A 24,812-nucleotide genomic window follows, 5' to 3' on the forward strand; every position below is an offset into this window, starting at 1 on the left:
ATTTTGGGCAAGAAGAGCTTGAAAATTTTTTTTACAGTAGAATGTCAGTTGGATAGAATAAAGTGATATTTTTTCCCTCCGAAACTAAAGAATTAGTGACGTTCTGTTGTACTTAATACCGATCAGGTTCTTAGTCTATTAGTGGAACTGTGTCTTTATGGCAATTTTATTGCATAGAGAGTTTGCTTTCCAGTTTTCCTCCAAAATACAGAAAGGCTTTCACATATTTATGGCGTATGTTCAAGGCCAATCTGCACGACAGACGAAAGCGCGGACTGCACATCCCATGATTTGATCACTGCTTAGAGCGTAGCTATCGCTGGTATTGTGTGGGTCGACTGCGGTCAGCACCGACGGTAGGGCAGCTGCCTTTTCATGGTCAGCTTCAGCGCGATTTGCCACCTGTCAAAGATTTCGAAATCGGGAGGGTCATGGGAAGTTCACCCGGTATTTGAGTATTCGCACACCTCTAGTAAGCGCACCTTCAATTGATGTTTTTGATGAACAGGTAGAATTTTTAGATGGTTGCTTGCGTGTGCGGCTGGTTTAGCGACCCTTCATATAAAGTATTATGTGATGAGTTTCCCTTCCCCTTGTGTGTGTATTCTGTGCACAGCACACAATAAATATTAGTTGCAGGTCAGTGCTTAGTCGTTTGTGTTCTTGCTTGCTTCATTCTTTTGAGCTCTTTCAACTCCCAACAGGTACCAGCTAGCCCACGTCAACAATTTAAAGATGCTTCGTGAGGCATTACGTTTGTTTTTCGTTACCCAGCACGATCCACAGGTTGAAATGCCAGCTCACTGTGCATCGTGCATGTTGAACGACAAACTTTTCGGACTCGTTCTTTCGCAACAATTGTGTCAAGGCTCCTAGAAACGCGTGGGAGGCCACACTTCGTTTACTTACATGCTTAATCTTCAGCATGAAGGGAACGCCAAACGTCGAGAAGATCTCCTGAAAGAGAGGCAAAGGAAGATCAGAGATTAAGCTGGAAATTCGATTTTAGAAACAGACAACAGGTTAGGAGGATCGAGTACACGTGACGGACAGCGTGAGAGCTACCAATTCCACCGGGAACTTGGCATGCGCATAGCTGCACGACTCAGCATGCGCAGTATGAAAATGTTAGCAACTGTACAGTGTTTTATCAAGTGGCGATAATTTTAATTACAACTGTTGCAGGAACAAGGCGTTAATTGTGCCGCACCAATTTGTATTTTATACATAGTTCTAGGCCTAACGAAAGGCCCACATACAGAGTTTGCCTAAAATCTGAGGATACCTAAGGACTTACGAGTTGTGCCTTACGAGTTATGCGAAAGCATTAATGTCCAATTGAACGCCGTTGAGCGGTCCTTGGAGTTAAGTCCTCGCAGGCAAACGAGCGCATTGAGACACTTGGCGCATTTTAATTTGGCCTTACCGAGGCGCAGTTAGAATGCAGGCGAGAGCTTGCTCGGACAAGGAACATGCGGATAACGCAGGCTTCCGAGAGCGAGTGACGCGGCCGTCGCGGCGATGCCCTCTACCCTCATGCTTACAGCAGCAGCAGCTGCTTCTCTTTTGCCCGCTCTGCTCCATCGAGGTGCGAGCCAGCGTCACGAGCCGTGACGTGGCGTCGCAGCCAATGGGAAGTCAGGTGCCGTTTCCTGCTACAGATGCCGCCGGCGTTTTCGCTCAATGGGCCATGTGACGCTTTCGCATCAACAAGATGAATACGGGAGGAAACTAGGGACTTGATATATGGACGCCAAGAAAAGCAGGAGGGAAGTGAACTTCTAATGTTGAATGGATGCACCCCACGCACTTCTATCCTGCCATGCCAATTGTGCACCACACAGCTACTCCATCGCAGACATTGACACATGACAATACAATACAAGAACTAAAACGAGGTGAAGGTATCCTTAAAACTGTGCTCTGCGCGAATGGTTATTTGGCGCAGAGCACAAAAGTGCGAAATTGTTTTGACGCATGACACAGCCTGGACGTATGTTGCTTTCATGACACTGTTAAGTGACATAACCGATGGCATGCTTCGCATGTGTCATTTCCCGCCCATATAGTTTCTACTAGCATAGCTGATCTGCTGTCAGCCTGAACTGCCAAAGAAAATTTAGAGCGACACCCTTCCTTTTCAGTGCCCCTGCACCAAAACTGAACAAAAACTATGGTACCGTGTAAATATAGTGAAAAGAGACCTTCGCAGATTTAGCAAATTACATGTTCGAAGAGTTTTGGAAGCGCCATTCTAGGCGACAGCTAGCTTTGATAGGTGGAGGCAGCAGTAGCAGGACACTTCACGTCAGTGCTATTTCAATGTCGCATGTCACGTCACAGTGTCATGAAATTCCTGCAACCACAAGTAGAACTCTGTTGCATCATGCTTTACCAAAAGCTATTAATCGAGAATACTCCATGGTTAAACACTGGCAGAGAAAGAGCAAGAGAGGAAAGGCAGGGAGGTTAAAGACACTGGCAGCAGTTGCAGCGAAGCTACGCACAAGACGAAGGCTAGTCACAGAACATTAACTATCAATGGCATTTTAGTCAAAGGCAGATTACATGCTTAGGCAATAAAGTCAAGAAATGTAACTTATACCCGTGCCACACAGGCACCTTCGAGGTTCTTTAAATGCAGTGTCGACTGACGCTGCTACTGATCTTGCCACCCAAGTGATACGACAAAATCATGTCAGGACTATTAGAAGCATTCAGAAATGCACAGGTCTTCCCTCTAACTGCGCCTCTACATAAACACAACACACACATACAGATGTCTGTTGGTTAATTCCGCGTTACAGACGTGAAACAGCGCAATGTGAAGAAACGTTGCATGATATTTACTTGTTTACAAGTAATAATGTCGTCGGGCGAATCGGTTTGATAGTCGCGACTCCGCTGAACCTGCATCGGAAGAGAGATAAATTTCTGTGAAAACTCGCACCTGCTCTACTCTTTCGATCAAACAGAAGACATGAAAACAATGCAACACAAATGGGAGGATGCTCGCCAGCCTGGGATAACTAGTCCTTACTTTCAAGGATATACAGTCAAGAATCGATTATCGGACACTGATAATTTGCACATCCTCAATTATTCGGACAGCCCCAAGGCACCGCCACTAGCCCCATAGACTTAGCGTATTGAACACCCTTTCAGACACCTTACAGCACGCCGCGTGATAATTCGGACTCCGACTGCACGACCGTGTGCTAATAATGGCGCCGAATCGAGTAGAAATAGCGATATTTTCGTTTTGAGACACCGTCAGCCATGTTGCCGGTGCTCCGCGAGACCCAAACTAGCGAAGCGTAGTCGGTCTAGTAGTCGCCGACAAGAATCCAGTGCATGCACTCGTACCTTCATCTATCTGTAGAGACAGCATGTCAATGGTTGAAATACGGGCCATGAGTTAATAGCAACGCTTTCCGCTAGATTCTATGCCCCTCTAACATCCACTGTTCATGGCTGGCTGATCTTACTGATAATGCGTGCGGAGCGTCGCTAACACTGAAGAAGCGCGAAAAGCCTGTAAAGAGATGGCACTGAGGCACTGCTAGAAAATCACGGCCACGGGATGTCTAGGTTAAGAGCAAGCGTATGTGCACGCAGTGACATGCGTCAACAAACTTGGGCCACATTCCTGAACAATCTCTTTCGAAAGATAGTTTTATTTTTGCGATATAGATAGCATGCTTGGCATTGTGCCAAGAATGCCCCGTCGCTCGCAGACACCAATGTGACTTGCGCTACAGTCACGCAAAATTGAAGGTACTGACAGCCGGAGAATACGGAACACCTTTTCTGGCCACTTGTGGAATTCACAAGTCACCTAGTTTTGGGCGAATCCGGTATTTAGGATTCCCGATTATTCGGACGCTCTGGCAGTGCCCGTTGAGTCCGAATTATCGGTCGGCGACTGTATAACCTGAAGTTTGCCTTCAGGTGAAGTGCTATGCCAAGCAATTCGATACTCAATTGAAAATCCAAGCCAGAGAGCGCTAAAAAACCTAGGGATAGGATAACTCCACAGAACTACCGTATTTACTCGAATCTAACGCGCACTTTTTCTTCCCGAAAACGTGTCCACAAATTGCATGCGCGATAGAATCGAGTACGACCCTAAATCTGCGTTACCATATCGCTATCGGCATTTCAAAATGGCCGCCTCGTACACGCTTCGAGCCTAGCTGCCGCAGCTTCCTCCATGTGCTGTAGTACGTGTGCTTAGGCATTAGTCTACCGTCTAACTGCCCGTTTTCTGTGTTTGCTCTATCAGCATGAAATGCCGAGTTCATCATGATGCCGCACTTAAAAGGAAAGTGATCATGTAGTGCAGAGACAGACGGACATCGGGCTGCATCACGGGCGTTCGGAATACCTGAAACTTGCGTGCGGGACTGGCGCAAACGGAAAGAGAATTTTCGCCAGCAAAGCAACACGGAAGGGTTTCAGTGGAGCAAAGCAGGACGTATTCTGCGACGATCCACTTCAGCGATACGATTGCCTTGGCCCTATCTTGAAAGCGATCTGCGAAGGAGACAGAGTCCACTGCGCGCTATGTTTTCGCCGCTAATAGTTCACGTTGAAGTGAGAGGCAGCACTAAGGTCAATTCGCTGCTGCTGCTGCTGCCCCGCTTCCTCAGTCCAGCGTTTTGACAGCGAACTCCTGCGGTCATCGAGTGAGATGTGTTCACGTTTGCTTGTACGTGTGTGACACCATGCTTGTTAATTTAGTAAGTGAATGTTTACAAGTTTATACGGCCGATAAAACTACTATCCTAACTTTGTACAGCTGTCTACTAATGTGCTATCGCAATCGATGCTTCGACTTTCGAGTGAGATTGGAAATTTTTTTTATTCATCGCAACTTTAGTGCATTGGGAGTAAATGTTTTTCCATTTGAGAGAAAGTTGTATATCTTTTGAAAAATATTGGAAAGGACTTTTTTTTCTTGGTCATAAAAAAAACGTGTGTGCGTTACAATAGAGGGCACGTTAGAATCGAGTAAATACGGTAAGTGGTAAATCCAAAAAGCCAAACGCTAAACCTAAAATAGCAACAAGCACCTATTTTGGTATTTAGAGTGACAAAGACTGGCAACACTGCTATTTTGGAAGGCCCTTGTGGCACGGGTATTATACTGATTGAGTTCTGAGCGGTACCAAAACTCCCTCAAAAATATTTTTTAAAAAAGAAAGCATTGAAAAGGCACTTTTGTTATCGTACTACCAAGATACTCGTGGCAACCAACTCCAGTGGTGTATCAGAGGTCAGTCAGTAGTAACTATAAGCAAACAGAAGATGTGACAGCACGTCACAGGTCCCCGAGAAAAAGGAAGAGCACATCTCGCTTCACCCTTGCGCTTACAAAGCAAATTATTCACAGCCTTACTCTTACACTGAAATCAACGACCAATCCGACAGACTAGTGACCGCATCTTGGCCTAATGCTGAAGCCCACGTCAAAGCCAATAGCCAAGGCATCACTTGGCCAATGGCCCAAGCCAATGACCAAGTGACCCCGTCTCGTTCTCACAATGAAACTAACAATCAAACTAGGATTAAAGCCAAGGTTAAGACCAATAGCCATCACTAACAGCCAAAGCCGACGACCAAGTGACCTTTGTCTTGCTCTTACAATGAAGCCGAAGTCAAGGTGAAAATAGCCAAAGCCCACCGACCAAAGCCAAACCACCTACCTTCTGGAAGTGGGCGCACGGGATGAGGATCTCGTTGTCGGCCACAATGAGGTCCTCCCGGGGGATCTCCTCGATGCGGTACGTTTTGGAGTTTGCCTGGTTCAGGTTGTCCAGCGGCACGTCCTCCCTCTGGATCGAGAAGATCTTGTAGCTGATCACCTCCATCAGCCTGCACACGAACAAAAGAGTGAGGAAGCAATGAAACAAGGCGGTCGCCAAACCACCCGGCGAACAGGACCCAAGCCTCCCACTCGGCACCCTTCCTTCTCTTCCATGCACCTCATGTCCCGTTTTCAATGACCAATGCCGATCCCGATGCGGCAATGGCACATACGCACTCTGGAGGAATTGGCAAAGAATTGAATCGAACAGAATAGGAAATAAAGTGTGTTATAAAATACGGGTGTGCTAATAGCGATTTTCGGAGACCGAATCGAGCACGAATCGAATAGCGGCAGAAGTGAATAGTTTTTGAATAATGAACGGCCGTTTTCCCAATTAATATATATATATATATATATAGAATGATGTTCACGTCCTAGTATGCTTAAAGTTAGCAAGTTTCTCTTATTACATAGTACGTAATGGAGCATTGTTTATTAAAAGCAAAAATGGAGCGTTAGCATCAAACAAGTAGTTTCCTCGCATGCACAGGGCTCTTCAGAGAGTGTGAATGATCGCTGCACAGTGGAATCTCGTTGATATGATTCTGCCTAATACGTTTTTTCCTCTTTTCCCAGCCAATGTCTTATAGGAGCAATGCGTTTCAGATAATAAGATTTTCGGAGGATACATTTTATTTGCCGGTTCCCGTGAAGATTGTATCAACTAGATTCCACTGTACAGCCGATGAAGTATGGTTACCTAAGTGACGTAGCCTGCTCCACTACACAAGTTCTCATGTTTTATGTCTATACTATGCTAGACAAAAATAAATAAAACTTGCTGTACTTTTTCTCCAACTTTATGTTCATTTGGCCACAGCTGATATTTTGAAATATTCGAAAAGAGTTTGAAAAATATTTGCATTTATGAATAGTGACTGATTCGAAGAACGAATAATATAGGACACCATATGATCAATTATTCCAAAGTTTCAAATATTCGAATACACCTTTTATAAAATGTAAAAAGGAAAAAAATTTCACAACTTGAAAGTATGTAGGTTAGAAGAAACAGAAAATAATTATTACTACAAACAATATCAAAATACAAAAGTGGGCCTGCTAAAGCCAAAATACGGCTTTAGGGGCAGTACCCGGCAGCTGGAGACGAGAGCACAGACAAGGAAACAATATACACCTTGTAAAAATGAGGCCCTAAATGAAATTCTGCTTCCTACAGACAGTACAGCTTTCTGAAGCACAACACACTGCATCAGTTCTGAAGTTGTCTAAAACACATCTTCATGGCAAGAGACACTGCTTAAAGTAACAAGGGGCAGGTTAGAAGACAGACGAAGTGAAGCACAAACTCAACTCAATTATTTGCACAATGGCATGCACCTTGTGGAAAGAGTTAAAAAAAAGACAGAAGCAAAACCACAAAAAAAAAAAAAAAAAAGATTAAGAAGTGCACAACCAACTTCCTTTCGACCAGATCAAAAGAAGCTAGTAAGGCATATCAAAGTGCACTGTACGGATTGATGTGTAAACCCACCTGAGCTTCCCTGAACCATCCTCGGAGAGTTCCACTTGCTTGCGTGCCTCTTCAAGGAGATCGCTCACACAGCCGTTCTTGTTCGGGTATAGGACCAACTCCTTCTGTACAAAAGCGAAAAATGCATGTAGTGAAACCGAAAAAGGTGGAGACTGCAATTGCAGGCAACTTTGGGACACAGTACTACAGAGGTATGTCACAGCCAGTAACAGTTGTACTACTGAGTCATTGCACGGTACCTGTACTGTGAGATACACAACAATGACAAGTACTACAGTACTGGTACTATCTGGTAGCATAGTACCATAATACAGGCATTAACTGGTACTGGTACCAGCTCAATGTACAGGGTGTCTACCAAGTTGACATTTTCAGATTCCCTGAGTTTTCCAGGTTTTCCCTGAGTGATTTTGCTAAATTCCCTGAGTGAAACGGAACTTTCTTTTACATCAAGATGGGCTAACACCATGTTGCCTGATGCTGTCACTCTTTAGTAAGCATGTTAAAAAAAATGCGAAGCATCAATTGCGATACCAAATTTGTAGAGAGCTATACGGAGTAAGGATAGTAGTTTTATCGATCAGCAGTATAAACTTAGACATGCAGCAGCACCAGCAATGCGCCGAACTGTTGTCGACGCCGTCGGCGTTTTGCCCGCGTTCGCACCGAACGCGCACGGCGCTGGTGACTGTTGCCTGGGCCTCTGGGGGCGGCTCGGAAGTTTTCGACGAGATCAGAACGGGACACTCGTCGAGCAGCGTCCGAAGTCTTTACCACCTTCTCGCCTCACGACATTTTTATATAAATACGCATTTGGTGGCGCAGCTAAACGTCGCCTCCCCTCCCTCCCTCCATTACCGCAACTTTCGTTCCCTTTCAATTAAATTACAGCTAATTTAGGGCCGGGCGAATAGTGGATATTTGAGGTTCGTAGCGAGTAGTGATTTGGTCAAATAATTTCGAATCGAATAGTTTGAACAGTATATATCACATATTACAGTAAAACCTAGTTAATTAGAATTTCACGTGATTGAAAAAAAAATGTCCGAATTATCAGGGTATGCAGAAAACAATAAGCAAATGCTTACTACGTCAGCACGATTTTATTAGCATAATGGATGAGCAAATCCTTTCGCTATTTAGCACAAAAGCAGTGCGGAAGCTGCAATTCTCGTCATCTCGTGACTGATTGGCTCTCGCAGCGGCGATCGAGGCCTCGCGACTTCCTTCGCAGCACGGCTGCGGCGCGCGCCATCATTTCCGACACGCTCTTTGCACTACCGCGCGCACATCCCGATAATTTTTTCGCCAGTAAGCTCAACGCCAACGGATCGCACGTCCATCGTAATGTAGCCGGTGCGCTTCAACCTCGACAGCTTTGCCCCGAGTCAAACCGAAACAACTGCTTGTCGCAACCGCGGCCGCTATCGACACGATTATGAACGGCGACTTTGCGGTGCTTAAGGGTATGGCCACGATAGCGGCAAAAACGCCCGCGTCATGCCGCGAGCGGCAACGCATCATGACGCGTGCGGCAAAAGCGGCAGGAATCGGGGGTTTTACGGCTTGCCGAGGGTGCCGAGAGCGACGAGGGTGACGTCACGGAGCCAATGGCAACCGGACCTCCACCGCTCTGCGCCGGGTTATCAATTGACGATTGTCGTCTCTCGCGGTTCTATAGAGGGATTTCTGGACGCTGTCCGATCGCACCCTTTTCGCTCACGGTGATTCCGCGTTCCGAGAGCGCGCGAGATCATATCGCGCTGCCGCGCGGCGAGACGCGATTGCCACGGTGGACTTCGCAGCAAGGCGCTGACGCGCGGCAACTTGCCGCTAGTGTGACCGTACCCGGCCGACGCACGCACCGAGTCAGAACGAAACTACCGTTCACTGCAACAACTTCAGACGAAATCGCGGTCGCTATCTATGCGATCATGGATGGCCACTACGCAGCTCTTTAGGCACGCGGCCGACGTGCGTATTGAGTCAAAACGAAACTAAACGAAACCGCTGCGAAAGAAACCGCGGCAGCTATCGACGCGATGATGGGTGGCGACTATGAAATCCCGCGGCCAACGCGTTGTTATGCGCGGCGGTAAACGCAATAAAGGCACAAATAGGCACGAAGCGTTCCGTCGTTGCTGTCATTCACGTACGATATCCGCTGCTGACTATGGCTATGCGGACTCCGCCGCTTCGTTTCGGTTGTGCGCTAGCGCCGTTTCTGCTCTTCTGCGTCGCACATTTCAGGCTCTTTAATGCAAAAACATATAGCCTTCGAGATTTATGATTGATGTATGGCAGCCATGACGTGAAGCATAGCCTCCGAGATGCGCACCGACCGTCCGTGGCTTTTGGCTGCCTATTCGGGACCGCTGAATAATTCGAAAATATTGAATCCATGAATTCGAATCGAAGCGAATAACGAACATAGAATTATTCAATGAAATATTCGCCCAACCCTACAGTAATTTTCCCTGATAGAGGCACAAATTCCCTGAGTTTTCCCTGAGTTTTTCCAGAATATTCAAAATCCCTGAGAATTCCCTGTTTTCCCGGTTTTCCCGGTTGGTAGACACCCTGAATGTACCATAAAGAGTGTCACAGCCGGTACCACAGTACTGGTTGTGCTGTCCTAGTATTATTTACTCAAGAGCCTGGCCTTCACACGGACAGAAATAAGCCCCACAGCTGTTACAACAAGAGAAGCTAATAAGGAAGGACGCACAATAGAGCACACACACACACACACAAAAAAAAACTATTTACAGATAAGTATTCCATGAAAAAAAAAAAAAAAAAAAAACACACAGGTAAGCCAGAACCGGGCAACCTCACCTCTTCCTTGAACTTGTTGTTGACCCAAATGCACTTGAACTGCTTTTTGCTCTCCAGTTCGTTTATTCGTATGCTCAACTGCACAGAGAAAACACGGAAGAGACCGAATGTCGATCAGAGAAGAGTAGCTTGTAGAGACTAAGAAAGTGAAAAGTCTAAGTGGATTGTCAGAGTACTGCCAATCCAGCAGTGACAGCAAAAGTACTGACAAGCAACACGTTTTTACAGATCAGTGACATTTTCAGCAACTTGTCTGTATAAACTTGCTGTAAGCAAGCACCCCTCAGGCATCCTTTCACCATCAGAAGACTTCCAACAGAAGGTTTGGGAACCAATGAGCAAAATTACTTCGCAAAAAGGATTTTATTTTTCTCGAAACCTGACACAACATTCTTAGAAGCCTTAACTGTTTTAAGGCCAAATTCGTAAACCTTACGATACATTCAGGAGAGTTGGTAGGAACCCTATTTATTCGATTAAAGGGCGATCACTATCATAATACGGCAAGGATGCAGAGTTGGGGGACACGAGAAAATTTATTTAATTAATCAGAGTACCCACAGCGCCTTCACAGCACAGCATTACAGTGGAGAGGAACAATGTAAGAAGGCAAGCAGGTGAATCAATACACAAAACAAGACTAGCATTAGTAGTATAAAATAGTTGAACCACAAACCATACTCCAAACCAAGAAAATAATGCTGTGCACAACATACGCACACTAATATAAGGCGATATAGAGCAGCCACCAGATTATTCAGACTCAATGGGGATTGCCCCAAAATATCAAATAATCTTAAGCACCCCGCATAATCATTGCCGGATATATGCCAATTTCGCCTTATGGTGTGGATTTACAGCCGTGCACAACCGCGCTCCCCCCCTTTGCTAATTTTTCTTTTTTCGAATTCTGTGCAGGTTACACGTGGAAAAATATGGTAATGCCTCCCCTGCCAAGGTTTATTTCTTGCTATGATTCATGCTTCAGTCTAAAATCTGGATCGCCAGAAATGTGCCACTGCTCTGCCACATTGAAACAGCAACCCAATCTTATCAGCCTCTCATATAAGGCGAAGCTGACAAAGAAATAGGGTGGAAAGGAAACATTGCAAGCATCACCACGGAAACGTAAAGCAGAATGTCCCACCTGTTGGTAATAGATTTTCTTGGGTTGCCTTGGCTTGAAGAACACTAACAGGTCCTTGAGCGTTCCTTCGTATGTACACCTCAACGGGTTACCGGGACCTTCGCGGTAACTGCTCGGGGAAAACAAAAATGGAAAGGACGGGAGGGACACGACGTGCGAATTAAATACTACAGCTCAAGGAAAGCTCGTCCTAATTTGACAACTTAACTCAACAACAACACTGTGTTCAATGTTTAAATTCAACTGAAGTGACTTTCAGCACACCAGAAGCCCAACATTGTGCTCTGATGTCCTTCATGCGTTAAGAAAAATGTGCAATGCCTCACAAAAGTATATTGCAACAAATCAGTTTCATTTTCCATTACATACACAACTGTGCCACTGAAGTGTGGACCAGTGGTGTCCCGCAAGTTCACTTTTACAAAGCAGCGCATCAACGCTGCACACTTTTACATTTACAACTAGCAAAGTGCATACTACTTGACAAGATCATCATACTTTCGTCATTTATTATCCCTTAACTCTTCCCATACCACGCCCATTGGGCATGGTTAGCCCTCTATCGATGGTTTGAAACGCCGCTTTCGAGACCTTCCGCGCCGCTCACGGACACACTGCGCCATCGGACGTGAAAGAGGAGAAACTATATTTTCGCTCTCTAAGCAGTTCACGTTTTCTCCCGCAAAGCGGCTATTTTTAAACGCGCTTCGAAGTTTCGCGATCGTCAAAGCAGAACGCAAAAATGTCCAGCTCCAGAAACGGTGCGTGCGCTTCGGGAAATCGCAGTAGTAATAAACTATCAAACGAGCAGGCTATAGCAGGCTATGTCTTTCTATTTAGGTCATAAATTTCAAATTCCTGAAAACGGATAAAAAAGAAAAGTATCAAATTTACAACTCTAGCTCAGCAATAAAAACTATCACAGTTCCCTAACTGCACATAGTGAGACACCTAAAGAGCATTACAAAAGTGTTGTATTATACACTGTTCATAGTATACCACTGATTTGCGAGCAAAACTTGCAAAGCCCTCAAGCTTTCGAGTTTTAGAAACACTGCAACCAAGCAACTTTTGCAAACAAAACCTCACGCCCAGCTTGAATTGTACTCCTTTTGCGTTCTTTTGTATAGCTTTCCATTCTTTCGTATGCCCGGCAGTTTGCAAACCCCCCCCCAACTTTGGATGCGCAAAACCCTAAAACTCCCCAATTTCACGCAAGGTGCAATCGAACATATCACATGTGTTCGTTGGCTTCTCGCTTGCCAAGACTCTTCTCACGGTTAAGAGTGGCCGTTTTCACAATTGCGAGAGGAGATTTAATACAGTGGAACCCCGTTGATATGTTCACAGCTGTTGTGTTTTCCAGGCTGCTACATTCGCATTTTCGCGACCCACTGACTCCTATGTATTACGTTCCCATTTGATTACGTCGCCATTCTGCAATGTTCCCACTATCTTATGTTGCATTTTAATCACACGAGCTTAGCAGTGCAGAGGCAAATTCAGAAGTACGAAATGGCAGCCGTACATGATCGTCGGTCTTGATAACCATGCCACTGCGCAGTTGGGAAGCTTTTGCAGACTCTCTAAAGTTAGCTTCGACGCAATACAGCCGTGTTACGAGGTGAAGCATAATAAGAGTGAAAAGAGGCAAATGTTACAGAACACAGTAGGTGTCCATTAATTACACGTGTGCAGAGCTGTGGTGATTTGGCATCTACCTCACTTGAACTTCCCAGCTGTTGCGTTGTTTTTTCCAAAGTCCCTTAAAAAATGTATCAACGGGTTTCTACCGTACAGCCAAACTCAAATTGCCTCTTCTGCCCCCTTTTCAATAGGACAGCATTAGGTATAAGAGTGGTTCTGTATTCTGCCCTGTAAGACTGCGGCCATGATTCGATTCTTGCATTCTTAAGAATGCACGGACACCGTGGCCATGATTCTTCTCGCATTCCTGCACTAAGTGACGTAACACCATCGCCGCCACGCTGCCGCAGTGGCTCTTGTGGCCAAACTTACCCTCTACGATCACAATTTTCATTGAGGACTTCGTTGTGCCTTTGCGTGATAGAGTGAATGAAGAGAGCATGCAGGCAACGCTTAAGCAAAGCAAAATGTAAAATAAATAAATAAATAAATAAAAATTTAAAAGAAAAGCAAACAGTCGGCAAAGTTCAAACGAGTACTCACCTCTGAACTTTGAAAAATTGTAATAAATAAGGGTCTGTGCCTAACCGCTGAGCCACGGCCCGCGCAATCTGTTCCGTCGGAAGAAAAGAAAAAGGTAACATGAAGGACACAATTTCAGACCAAATCGAATACACTTTTCGAATAATGAACAGCTGTTTTCACTATTATTATAAAACAATGTCCCCATCCTATTATTGATGATGTATGGGGTTTAATGGTGCAAGGGTCAATAATGGCCAAAGAGCACCAAGAAACGGTATAAGGCATTCGATGGTGCAGTTAATGACAAATGGTATAGATGTAACTTGGCTGCATAGCAGACTAAATTATTCACTGTAAAATGTGTAAAATACAGTGGAACCTCAATTATACGTCCCCTGGTCATGCGCCGACCCACATTTTATGACGAATTGGTTTGGTTCCGGCAGAACGCCCATAGAAATAATGTATTAATAACCTCAATTAAAGGACGCAATTGTACGCCGACCCTGCCTCGTACGACGCCTCCCTGGTACCGTCCGAGAAAGAAAAAAAGAAGCCCAAAGCAGACGCAGGCTGGCACATGAGCACACACTGCAGCCAGCTGATAACAGTTGCGCAATACCGTATTTATCCGAATGTAATGAGAGGGGAGACTTTCCAGTCACACGAAATAAAATAAAACCGCGAATGAAACACGAGATGAACGGAAAAAGAAATGGTACCTTTATTCAAGGAATCGTAATTTGGAAACATTCTCTTCACTATCATCGTCGCCTGAAGAGAAAATGAGACTGAGCTTTCTTTAGGCAGTATTATCGGGTGATCACTTTCGTAGACAGTTTCACTTTCGCGAAATGTCGCATGACTCGACATTGAAATCGTCCGACAAATGTTTCTGGTGCCCTCCTAAGCTCACTATCAGCGCCAAGAGAGCAGACAAGTCTCGCAAAAGCGAAACTATCTTCAGAAGTGATCGCCCGAGAATCAAGTAATCTGCTGTGCCGCCAAGCTTGTTTGAGATTAGAGTACTTCTTAAAAGACAGCACAACCATTTCATTCGGGGTCAGTACCAGGCCACTTCAAGTTCCACAGAGCCTTTCCTACTGGCCTCGTAATTAAAGAGGGCCTGCCGCTGGTCCCGCGATCCGCAAATAATTGACGTTTGAGACACCGGGCCGCGGCGGACTTTCCCAGCTCCTCGGCCATCAAAATTGCTCGTCTCTCTAAGTGGCCGTCATACCGAATGCGCTGCGTTGCCATAACGTTGCAAATGAACGAAGTCGAACCACAAAAGGCTGTAGGGTATATATAGCAGCATCGTAACCAGTCACAGGAATAGCGAAAACAGCGTCGATTCCAACCAAAAACAAGTTTTCACTTAGGTTGACTTGCCTACGGATTGGATCGAGACGTAAAGTTACAGGTTGCCAACGTAACGCTAAAAATCAAAGGATTTAGAAAATTTATTTTAACATGTGCTGATTTTGATATTATTTGAACGTAATGCGAGGGTCGAGTTCAAGCAACGAAAAATACTCTCATTACAATCGAATAAATTTGGCAATTTTTTAAATAATTTAATCTACCTTCCTTGGAGCAGTGCAGGTTCGTGCCGCGGGCTTATTCAGGTGGTCTATGCATGTTTTTTTGAGCAAGACTGAGCGTCACTGCCTATACTCTTAGTTTTTAGATTAAACGACACCCGGATTTTACGACGGTTTTGCGTGGTCCCCTCAAAGCCATATAATCAAGGTTCCACTGTATACTGTTTTATATGTATTAAAACTATGACATCCTATTATTAATGTTATCAAATTTTTGCCGTTACACTGCACGTTATGAAGCCTTCCTTATTGAAAACACAAGTAGAGCACTAAGAACAAGTTTTTTTTGCATACCCAAAACTCTATGGAGAGGGCAAATTTCGCGTATGATTGAGCAGACTCGTACATTGAAATATTCGAAAAACTATTCTGACAAATATTTATAGTTACAAATACTGAATGCAGTGGAATCTCGTTGATACGATCTTCATGTGAACCGGAAAATAAAGCGTACCATCTGAAAATCGGTAACACCCAACATATTATCCTACCATATTTTATTATCGGGAAAATTATTGGTTCCCCTTTATAATTCGAGTTGGACCAACATGCATCCTAGACGACATTTACCGTTTCTTCTCCATACTACAACTAACTCTTAACCGCCAGCAAAATATCAACTACCCAGATTTACTCTGTTCATACTGCCACCTTTTTTCTAATGTAATGTTAAACATCTTTTGTTCTATCGCTATCGCTTGTCGCATGATCAATAAGCACTTCCGGCACCATGCGCACAATAGTGAATGCCAAAAATCATGACAATTAAAATGTGATACATCTAAAAAGCTGTATAAGTGCTTTCTAAATATGCTAGAAATGATACAGATGTTCTTATATCTGATGTTCCTGTAATTTAAAGAAGTCCACAATCTGCATAATTGCCTACTCATTGACAATTTGCAGCTACACACTTCACGATTCCAAAGATGCAAGGAAAACGGAAACTAAAATTCCAATTGACAATTATTTGGCGCCTGATGGTGTTACCTCTTTCAAGTTCCAAGAACATGTAGAGCATGCGACTATTTTACAGCCTGTACAAATATCAGCCTTTCCATGAATCCATAACAAGTATGCTACCGAAAACAAGCATGTGTTGTGATGGGCGCAACCTCGAAGATAATCAATTCAGGAAGTCATGCACCAGAACTTCCCCGCATTGAAACATTGAGCAAATTGGTAGGCTGATTCATGTTACCAAGAGGCAGGCATTCAAACACGCCATTTTGCCCACATTCGTCCCACATTCGTCATCTTTATTGGTGTTTGCTGGAATTTCGTCACTGGGCGTCGACACCAAGGGAGGCAACAAGCCGAAGCGCCGAGGTCCGGACATGCCAGATCTCGGCGCCCCGCCGGAAGACTCGATGAGTGGAGACCAATTGGCGTGCGGCCGCGGTGCTGGCCACTTTCGCAAGTGACTGCCACAGCAACCAGTTAGCACTGTGCACTGCCGCAAAACGGCAATGTCGATGGCGCTGTCTGTGAAAGCAGCCACTCGAACCTTCGTGCGTGCCGTCTTCAACATTTTTCATATTGTAGATCTCCCAGGTGGCCCAAGATAAACAGAACCCAAAGTAAGCAAGTCAATATTATTGCGGTGACGGGTGGCCGAATGTAATTTAACAATTGAATATCACTTGATCGGTGCCAGCATCCTCTCTGGCACCGTTCATGTGACGCCGAGAGATGCAGTGCCAGGAGACGCTGGCAAAAACGCCGAATGTGGAGTAGGCGTAACATTTTGCGCCGCTCTCTACGAGGCGAACCAAGGTGACCCACCTGGTCGTAGTTCATCTTGAGTGAGAGCTCCATTGTGAATCCCGGGTCATTAGGGATCATTTTATCACAGAACGTCACTTCAACCCTATAGAAGAGGTCCCTGCAAACGTTGAGAAAGACGGGAGATTAAAAAAAAAAGCAATGGAATGCAAACGTGGTGTAGAGAACCCTCCACCAAACAAGATAGTTGGGCTAGTTAGTGTGTATTCAAGCACTGTGACATTTAATTAATGCTCCTGATTTGCAGGGCCCAAATCGGGAGCACTCAAGATGCCATAAAAACCGATACAACACTGATATATAATAAAGTAACCCAAAAAAAAAATGGTTAGTTCCTTAATTTTAATGGGGCGGTGTTCTGTTATACTGAAACCGAAAACGCAGAAGCCAACACAGTACTGGTCATAGCAAAGCAAAGTTGTCCACACATATCTTAAAATATCTATTCTGAAAGCAGGAATGTAAAAAAAAAAAAAAAAAAAAAAAAAAAAAAAACAATCGCTGACCTATTTCTTAGTCACTTCACTTTTCGGACCTGCACACATATTCAGACTTCGTTGCGACACCACCTCCTGCCCTTAGTGTTATGCAAGACGTACAGGTTTACAAGTAAGCCTAGCAGCCCAGATAGCATAGCTGCAACAAAAATTTGCCGAGGGCTGGAGGAGTGGCTGGTGAAAAGCCGTTGCACGCAGCTCTCCGTAAATATGTACCAATGAACCTCATCGGAGATAAGAGCACGAGATCAGACGCATAGACTAGACCAGGGGTTCTCAAGCATGTTCATTCCAGGGAACCCTGCTAAGCTCCATGAAGCGCCAAGGAACCCGCCCCCCAAATTAAGATGTCCTAAATAACCGAATGTCGAAGGTATCAAGAAAACAAACGCTTAACTACGTCAACACGCTTTTATTTACGCAATGAATCGGCAAATCCTGTTTATATTTAGCACAACACCAGTGCACAAGCTGAAATTCTCATCATCTCATGACTGATTAGCACTAGCAGCAGCGAAGGCCTCGCGTGCGTACATCCCGATTATTTTTCGCCAGTCAGCTGCTCGCCAACAAATTGTCCGTCCATCGCGATGTAGCCGATGCTCTTAATCTTCGACAGCTTTGCACTGAGTCGAAGCAAAACTATTTCTTGCCGAAACCGCGGCCGCTATCGACGCGATTATGAACGGCGACCTTGCGGTTCAGAAGGCAGGCGGCCGACGCACGCACCAAGTCAAAACGAAACTACCGTTCGCTGCAAGAAGTGCGGACGAAGCCGCGGTCGCCATCGACGTTAGCATGGATGGCGACTACGCAGTTGTGAATAAAACGCAAGAATAAAGTCTTTAAGGGCACAATTAGGCACGAAGCGCTCCGGCGTTGCTGTCAATGAAGTGCCACGCACGATTGCCGCTGAGGACCACGGCGATGCGGACTGCGCCGCTTCGTTTTGGTTGGACGCTACCGCCGTTCTTTCTCTTCTGAGGCGCGTATTTGCGACATTCCGCGCATTTTTTTTCCTTCATTTTTTTATTCCTCCAACGTACACGTCAGTGCGCACGCAATCGGCACCTACGCTATCTACAAACGGGAGAAATGCGCATGTTGGTAAATTACGGCCTCCGAGATTCAAGTGCGAAAGCTTAGGCGCGCTGCCCGTTTTCGGAGGTTGGATGGCTACAAGCTGCTTGCGGATTTATTGCGCAGTTGGCGTGTTGCCGTTAGGCGCTGTGATGTGCTTTTTGACACTTGCGCATGAATAATGGAGGTTCTGTGGATCGAGCGCGCCTCGTTTTCGCCGTTTTAGCCACTTGGTGACGCAGAACCACAGAAATTTATCAGTGGCTCGCGGAACCCCGAGCAGGGGCCTGCGGAACCCCAAGGTTCCACGGAACCCACTTTGAGAACCCATGGACTAGACCGACAAGCACAGTATCGGTTTTAGGTCTAAAATGTCAACAAAAACAGCCACAGGAGAACACAGGAGAACACGATTGCTCGAACGTGCTTCGGTTCATGCACCAGCGAGAGACTTGCACCTCGGAGACTGGCTTGGGCGAATATGCTTTGCTTTGTAGAGAGTCCACCTTTCTCAGTTCCTCAGCGTATCACATCGAGGAAATGATCAGGCAGTGCACACTTCAGGAGAAATAGATGTCCTCTTGCAAGTATGCACTCCTCCGTTTAATGTCCAAATACGCAATAAAAACCCACAACCATCGTGACAAAACCTACAAACTGTGAGCATGTTTAAAGACACCCAAGGTTCGGTGGCAGCCAGTCTTTTTTTCTAACCGTGGGGATGAACTGAACACAGGGAATTGAGGAGGGAGGTTTAAAGTGGTTGAAAGACCGTTTTGCAAACCGTCCACCGACCTGAAGTAGTCTTTGACTGTGGGCAGCTCGTACTCGTCCACGTTGAGGTCAAGCTTCTGGAAGACAATGATGTCACCATCCATCAGTTCCTCCAGAACCTTTTCCAGTGGAAGCTCCAGGTCCTCGATTCGGTCCACTATGTTCGGCTTCACCTCCTGAAACATGGCGAGCCAAATGCATAACAATAAGAAACAGTACAGTATTTACTATTACTTATTAGCATATTGCTCTACACCGCAAGATACATTACCCCACGACGACACTAAAAGAATCTCAACGTAATGCATAGGCAGGATTGAACTTCCTCAAGTAACAGTGGAAGAATAAAGAATAAATGATCACAGTAACAAATAAAAAAAGAAGTATGTCCAATCAAATAGGTAAGACATTAATTAAATATGCAAAAATGATTTCAATGGAGCATTTGACGAAGGCCTACCTCATACAGCACCAATTCCGTGTCAGCTGGGAAGCCTGCTCGCTTGTTTAGCAATGGCACCAGCTCCTCTGCAAAGCAACACATTTTTGCCAAGTGTCACGCACGGCATGCCAGCACCGTTTCACAACTCGCACGAACTCCACCAAAGGGAACTTCAGAAATAGGGGATGCTATCAGCAAACACCTTTTGTGGTATAACTCAACCTTTATTATTGATAATTTACCTTTTGATGCAGTGCACAAGCAGCAGCAAATTAGGAACAGCAGAGACCACAAAGCAACAATGTTTATAAGATCACTTTCTCTTTTGGCAACTTTAATGTTGCTAATTCTGCCTGCTACAAGAAATCATCGGAATAGACTTGCTTGAAGCAAGTGCCACACTTGTACGCTACCATCACCGGAACACTTCAAAGGGGACGGTCAGAGACCAGCGAGCTAAACGTTATTGCTTTCAAAATTTATTCTCATAAAACTTGACAAAACATTCATAGAATCGTGGTACGAGTGCAAATTCAGAGCCATTACCAAAAAAAAAAAAAAAAGCGCAAGAGTTGGAAGCTGTGGCACTGTTGTCACGACCACAGGTGACTACTGACGGGTATTCTCGGCCAATGCAGTGCCATGCGCGGTGCTATACCACAGGCTTAACCAGAATTACAGTCACCCGCGGTTACAATACCCCCTAATGCAAAATTTGAGCACAGCTCTATGCGTGTTTTCATTTCGCAATTTACTGGTTGGCGCTGTGGGAATCCTCGGGTCCCATGAGCGCCGCACGCGCAGCGAACGTCGCGTCAGGCGCATGCGCGCCAGGGAGAGTTGGGAGAGGAGAAACTTTCCTTCCGCGGGCGGTGCACGGGAATCGCAAGCGCTATCAGCGCCACCGGGTGGGTCACGTGAGATCCCGCTGACATCGCCCCTGGTCTCTTTGGTCCCCAGCAAGCGGCGATAGCGAAGTCTCCGCCGCCGCTCCCGTATTCCCGCACGTGGTTAGTCAACCGCATTCTTGCCGCGGCTGACGTTGCGGCCGCCCGTATTCCCCAGTTGGTAAGTCGGAAGCCCTTCCTAACTTAGTGTATTATTCTCTTCGAGGGAACCCACAGCGATGTCAACTATAGCTAGCTGGCCTGCTCGAAGTGTTAGTTGCAGTCGTAATAAATGCTTTCTGAGTGTAGACGTGGTTGTCGTCTATTGTTGTCTCGAGCTTGTAGTGGACCGCGGTTGATGGGCAGGCATGCGTCAACCGCGAGACTCGGTGTGTCGAGGCAGAGGGCCGTTGGCTTCCCCCCCCGTATCCCGACAACGCGGACAATCTGTCTCTCGTGCGGCATGTTGCAGATGGAGCAAAGCGTTGCAAAACAAGTAACACTCAAGCACAACGATAGCAGCAAGCAGAGTCGGCGATGGTCGCAAATCTTATCAGCAGGTCAAGCGCGTCTGCTTTTATACGCGACTCAAAGGTTCCAGAGTGATCGCTGGTGCCCGCGTGGTTTCCAGAAAGCACTACATAATTCACAGCGTGCGTACAATCAGATTACGAAAAGCTTTCGTGACAACAGCCAACGGATAGAACTATCGATAACATTAGAGAAACTTCCGATACATGCAGGCGTGTCGTGCGTCGAGGGATGACGTTTAACATTTGTTAGCCAATGAAACGCAGTGACAGAAGATAAAGAACAGACGCGCGGTACTCTGGTGCCATCTCGTAGCGATCGTCGGCACTACACCTTTCTCTGTTGTGGTTGTTCGTTGACGCGCCAGAGCCACAACACTACGAGGCACGCAGTTGTGGGGGACACCGTATTATTTTGACCACCACGGGTTGCTCACAGAGACAGATACAGGACAGGAAAGAACAGATGCAGATAGACACAGATAGGTGTGCTTCAGCAGGCAGCGCAAGTGCGGTCCAAGCTACTCACTGGCCTTGGCGACGATGGGCATGTAGATGTGGCCGCAGTACGCAATCTGTTTCAGCCGCGGATCGTACATTTTGAAAAAGAGCAGTACGTCTGTCTCCTTGTCAAAGTCCGGCAGCCGGTCCATGTTCTGATCGGGGGCTATCGTTTCCATGAAGATCGTCCATGGGTTCAAATTTTCCGATAGATCAATAACCTGCGCGAAAGACACGGTTGGGTTAGGCAAACGCCACCGCACCCGACGCTCACCATCCCAACCGCGTCCACTTTGAACCTTGCAACGCTCTCTCCCAACATGCACATTCAAGCATCTGTAAAAATAAGATTTACTAGACAAACATCAAGCTGACTGCTTGATGTTTACATCTAAATCATTCGATCACAATTTCTAGTGCATTACAGTGTAGCTCGCTTATAACGTAAGTCGCGAGAGTTGTAAAAATCTGTGCTATAAGTGGTACCGCGTTATAACCAAAGCATGTTTTTTTCGGCTTTTGCCTATACCAAACGGGCAACCCACCCTTTCAAACAATTTATCACATATTCCATCCACAGACACATGCAACACAATCGCAACACAGCACAGAAACCAAGTTCTCCTGACAAGTGCGGCATCAGCGGAAGAACGCTGTTATTTTCGTCTGGAGACTGGTCTCCATGCGCACACTCCCACTCCTGGAAAAAAAAAAGAAACGAAAAAAAAATTCTGTATGCTGCTGTATGCGTATGTGCGAGTGAAAGCGCGCTAGGGACGCATGCTTTCACAGAGTGAACGTACGGCGGATAGCAAACGCGACGACTCGTCATACGGAAGGCCGTGGGGGGATGGGAGGGAGGGAGGGAAGGGAGGCGACGTTTAGCTGCAGCACTCGATGCGTATCTTGCGACCTGGCGCAAGGGGAACTGGTGACTCAATCTCCCACCCGAAAGGAGGAAAGCGCGAAGGCAGCGCAGGAGGGAGGGGGCACGGCTTTCTCTGCAAGCCACTGCGTACTTTGCGAGGCTGAGGGCTGTCGCGCGCACCGTATCTTGAAAGCGATCTCCACACAGCTCTGACCTTTGTATGTGCTGCGCTTTCGCTGCTCAGTTTGTTGAAGCAATAGACCACACGAACCTTCGGTCGCTACTGCCGGCACGTTTGCTCACACCTGCGTTTTACAGCGTAAGCTGTCGTGGGCTCATTCCAATAGCCGTTTCAGTTCGCGATGCCGCCGCCGCCGTGTAACTGCCATTGCCGGAAATGCGAAAAAAAGTACCCGGTCTTCGCCATGATCGAACCAAGGCCCGCTGCACGGGAGTCTGATACTTTACCCCTGAGCCACGCAAGCGCTTGCTATCAAGGCAGCAGAAAAATGCCCTATAAACGCGTCCTATAGGCAGGCACAGACGACCCAAGCCTCCGCCAGTATGGTGGCACCTACTAGTTAAGCTGTCTGCAAACGCCGCGTGCGCAGGCGCAGACGACGAGATGCGATTCAGACGAGGCGCGCAATCGACGCGATCCCGATGTGACATGTGCACCACGTATTCTGGGTACCTCTTCGGTACACGTTATAGCATCTCCTCGCAAGGTACAAACCGCTGCTGTAACCAGGCATCATCGGGTTCAGCAGACTGCTGTGCAGAGAGCATTACAAGCCACCGCTCGCCGTCGATGCCGGGTGGACAGTTCAGATCGTTCTCGTCAAATTCTGCGAAGAGACTTTGCCGCGAAGACCCTGTTGTGCGTGGTGCTGAAATTGGAGCTACTCTTGCGCCGATCAACCAGCTTACGCTGTGACTGTGCTGAGTGTGCCACGCAGGCCTGTGATTTTTTTATTTACAGTGCTTGCCTGCAGTCGTCGAGTGCGATCTATTCATGTTTACTTGTGTGCGCCGACGCCATGCTTGTTAATTCAGTTAATAAGTGGATGTGGCCAAGTTTATGCAGGCGATAAAACTACTATCCTTACTCCGTATACTCTAATAGTAAATTTGTTTCCCCTTTCAGGGGAAACTGCGACTTTTTGTTTCGCTTTTCGCCGCTGGTCTCCACGCACGCCCGCGCTCCCGCTCCCCCGCGTTTGCGCGCGGGCAACCGTGCGGCCATGCTCAACGCCTCCTAGAAAAAGCCATGCTCTGTGCGCCAATTTTATGGTCGCACGCTTAAAGGAACCGCGCTATAACCAGTATTCTGATTCTATAACCGGTAGCCAGATGAGTACGTTCTAGCACACCATGATAACGGGAAAACTACTACAGTCGACGTCCGATTTCCCGGACGCCCGAAATTCCGGACGTGCCTGATTTCCCGGACTCATCTGTGGCACCGTCAAGTTCCCCATAGAGTCAATGTATTAAAAAGTCCGAAATTCCGGACGCTTATAGCCTTCGCCATCCGATTTCCCGGACTTTTTACTGTTAACCGCCGACCGAAAGTCACCACCGACGCCGCCATTTTGGCTGTTTTCATATCCTCGAACCCACCATGCACCGCGCCGCGGCTGCCGTAACCTCGAAACCGCACGTGTCAATCCGTTGCCAGCCGTAGCTTAGCCAAGCCAAACCTCACTGTGTTCGTTCGCGTGTTGTTTTGTCAGCTCTGCCAGCTCTGCGGTCGTGTCTGCGGTTGATCGTTTGCTGCTGCGCGCTATCTCCAGTGATCACGTTTCCCGACCTTCAGCATCCACCGAGTTCCTAGCTGTTTCGTGCTGCGCTTTTCGTCGAGCGGATTCGCCGTTTACAGCGATGGCACCGACTGCTCCTTCGTCTTCGTCCGCGCCTTCGAACGAACTGCCAACCGCGAACTGCCCTCCGTGGACGAACTGACGAACTGCCATCCGCGGACGTTGCCTTCGACGATCTGCGCGCTGCCGGCGTGTCGACTCCAGCCGGGATAACCTTTGAGGGCTTCGCCGACGCTGACAAAGACCTCGAGCTATGTGCGGAGTTGACCGATGACGAAATCATTCGTCAAGTTACGGAGGATTCCGACGACTCCGACACCGAGAACGAAGAGCCAGCTCCTACACAGCCAACGAGCTCGGAGTTGACGCGAGCACTGATGACACTGTCATCGGTGTACAGCGGCAACATGACGTTGACTGAAATTGAGGCAGACATGATCGCGGGCAAGCGGACCGTGCAAAAGAAAATAAGCGACTTCTTTGCGCCCAAGTGCTGA

General features: G+C 46.6%; 1 protein-coding gene across 8 annotated transcripts in view; it reads right to left on the reverse strand.

Moving 5' to 3' along the window:
* Window positions 1–24,812, reverse strand: part of LOC119453120 (ubiquitin carboxyl-terminal hydrolase 7-like) — a 70,452-nt gene that overhangs the window by 14,000 nt on the left and 31,640 nt on the right. For 5 of the 8 annotated variants that reach the window (XM_037715121.2, XM_037715120.2, XM_037715118.2 and 2 more), the window contains exons 15-25: window positions 21,653–21,845; window positions 19,725–19,792; window positions 19,286–19,440; window positions 16,914–17,013; window positions 13,543–13,610; window positions 11,353–11,461; window positions 10,206–10,283; window positions 7,368–7,471; window positions 5,709–5,877; window positions 2,851–2,910; window positions 910–957 (exon numbers count right to left, since the gene is read on the reverse strand). In XM_037715121.2, the coding sequence (XP_037571049.1) occupies window positions 910–957; window positions 2,851–2,910; window positions 5,709–5,877; window positions 7,368–7,471; window positions 10,206–10,283; window positions 11,353–11,461; window positions 13,543–13,610; window positions 16,914–17,013; window positions 19,286–19,440; window positions 19,725–19,792; window positions 21,653–21,845 (1,152 nt within the window). The remainder of the gene's footprint in view (window positions 1–909; window positions 958–2,850; window positions 2,911–5,708; window positions 5,878–7,367; window positions 7,472–10,205; window positions 10,284–11,352; window positions 11,462–13,542; window positions 13,611–16,913; window positions 17,014–19,285; window positions 19,441–19,724; window positions 19,793–21,652; window positions 21,846–24,812) is intronic. The other 3 variants (XM_037715123.2, XM_037715122.2, XM_037715119.2) reach the window with 2 other exon arrangements.

Source organism: Dermacentor silvarum, chromosome 5, assembly GCF_013339745.2.
Source record: "Dermacentor silvarum isolate Dsil-2018 chromosome 5, BIME_Dsil_1.4, whole genome shotgun sequence".
In the NCBI taxonomy this organism is placed as follows: Eukaryota; Metazoa; Arthropoda; class Arachnida; order Ixodida; family Ixodidae; genus Dermacentor; species Dermacentor silvarum.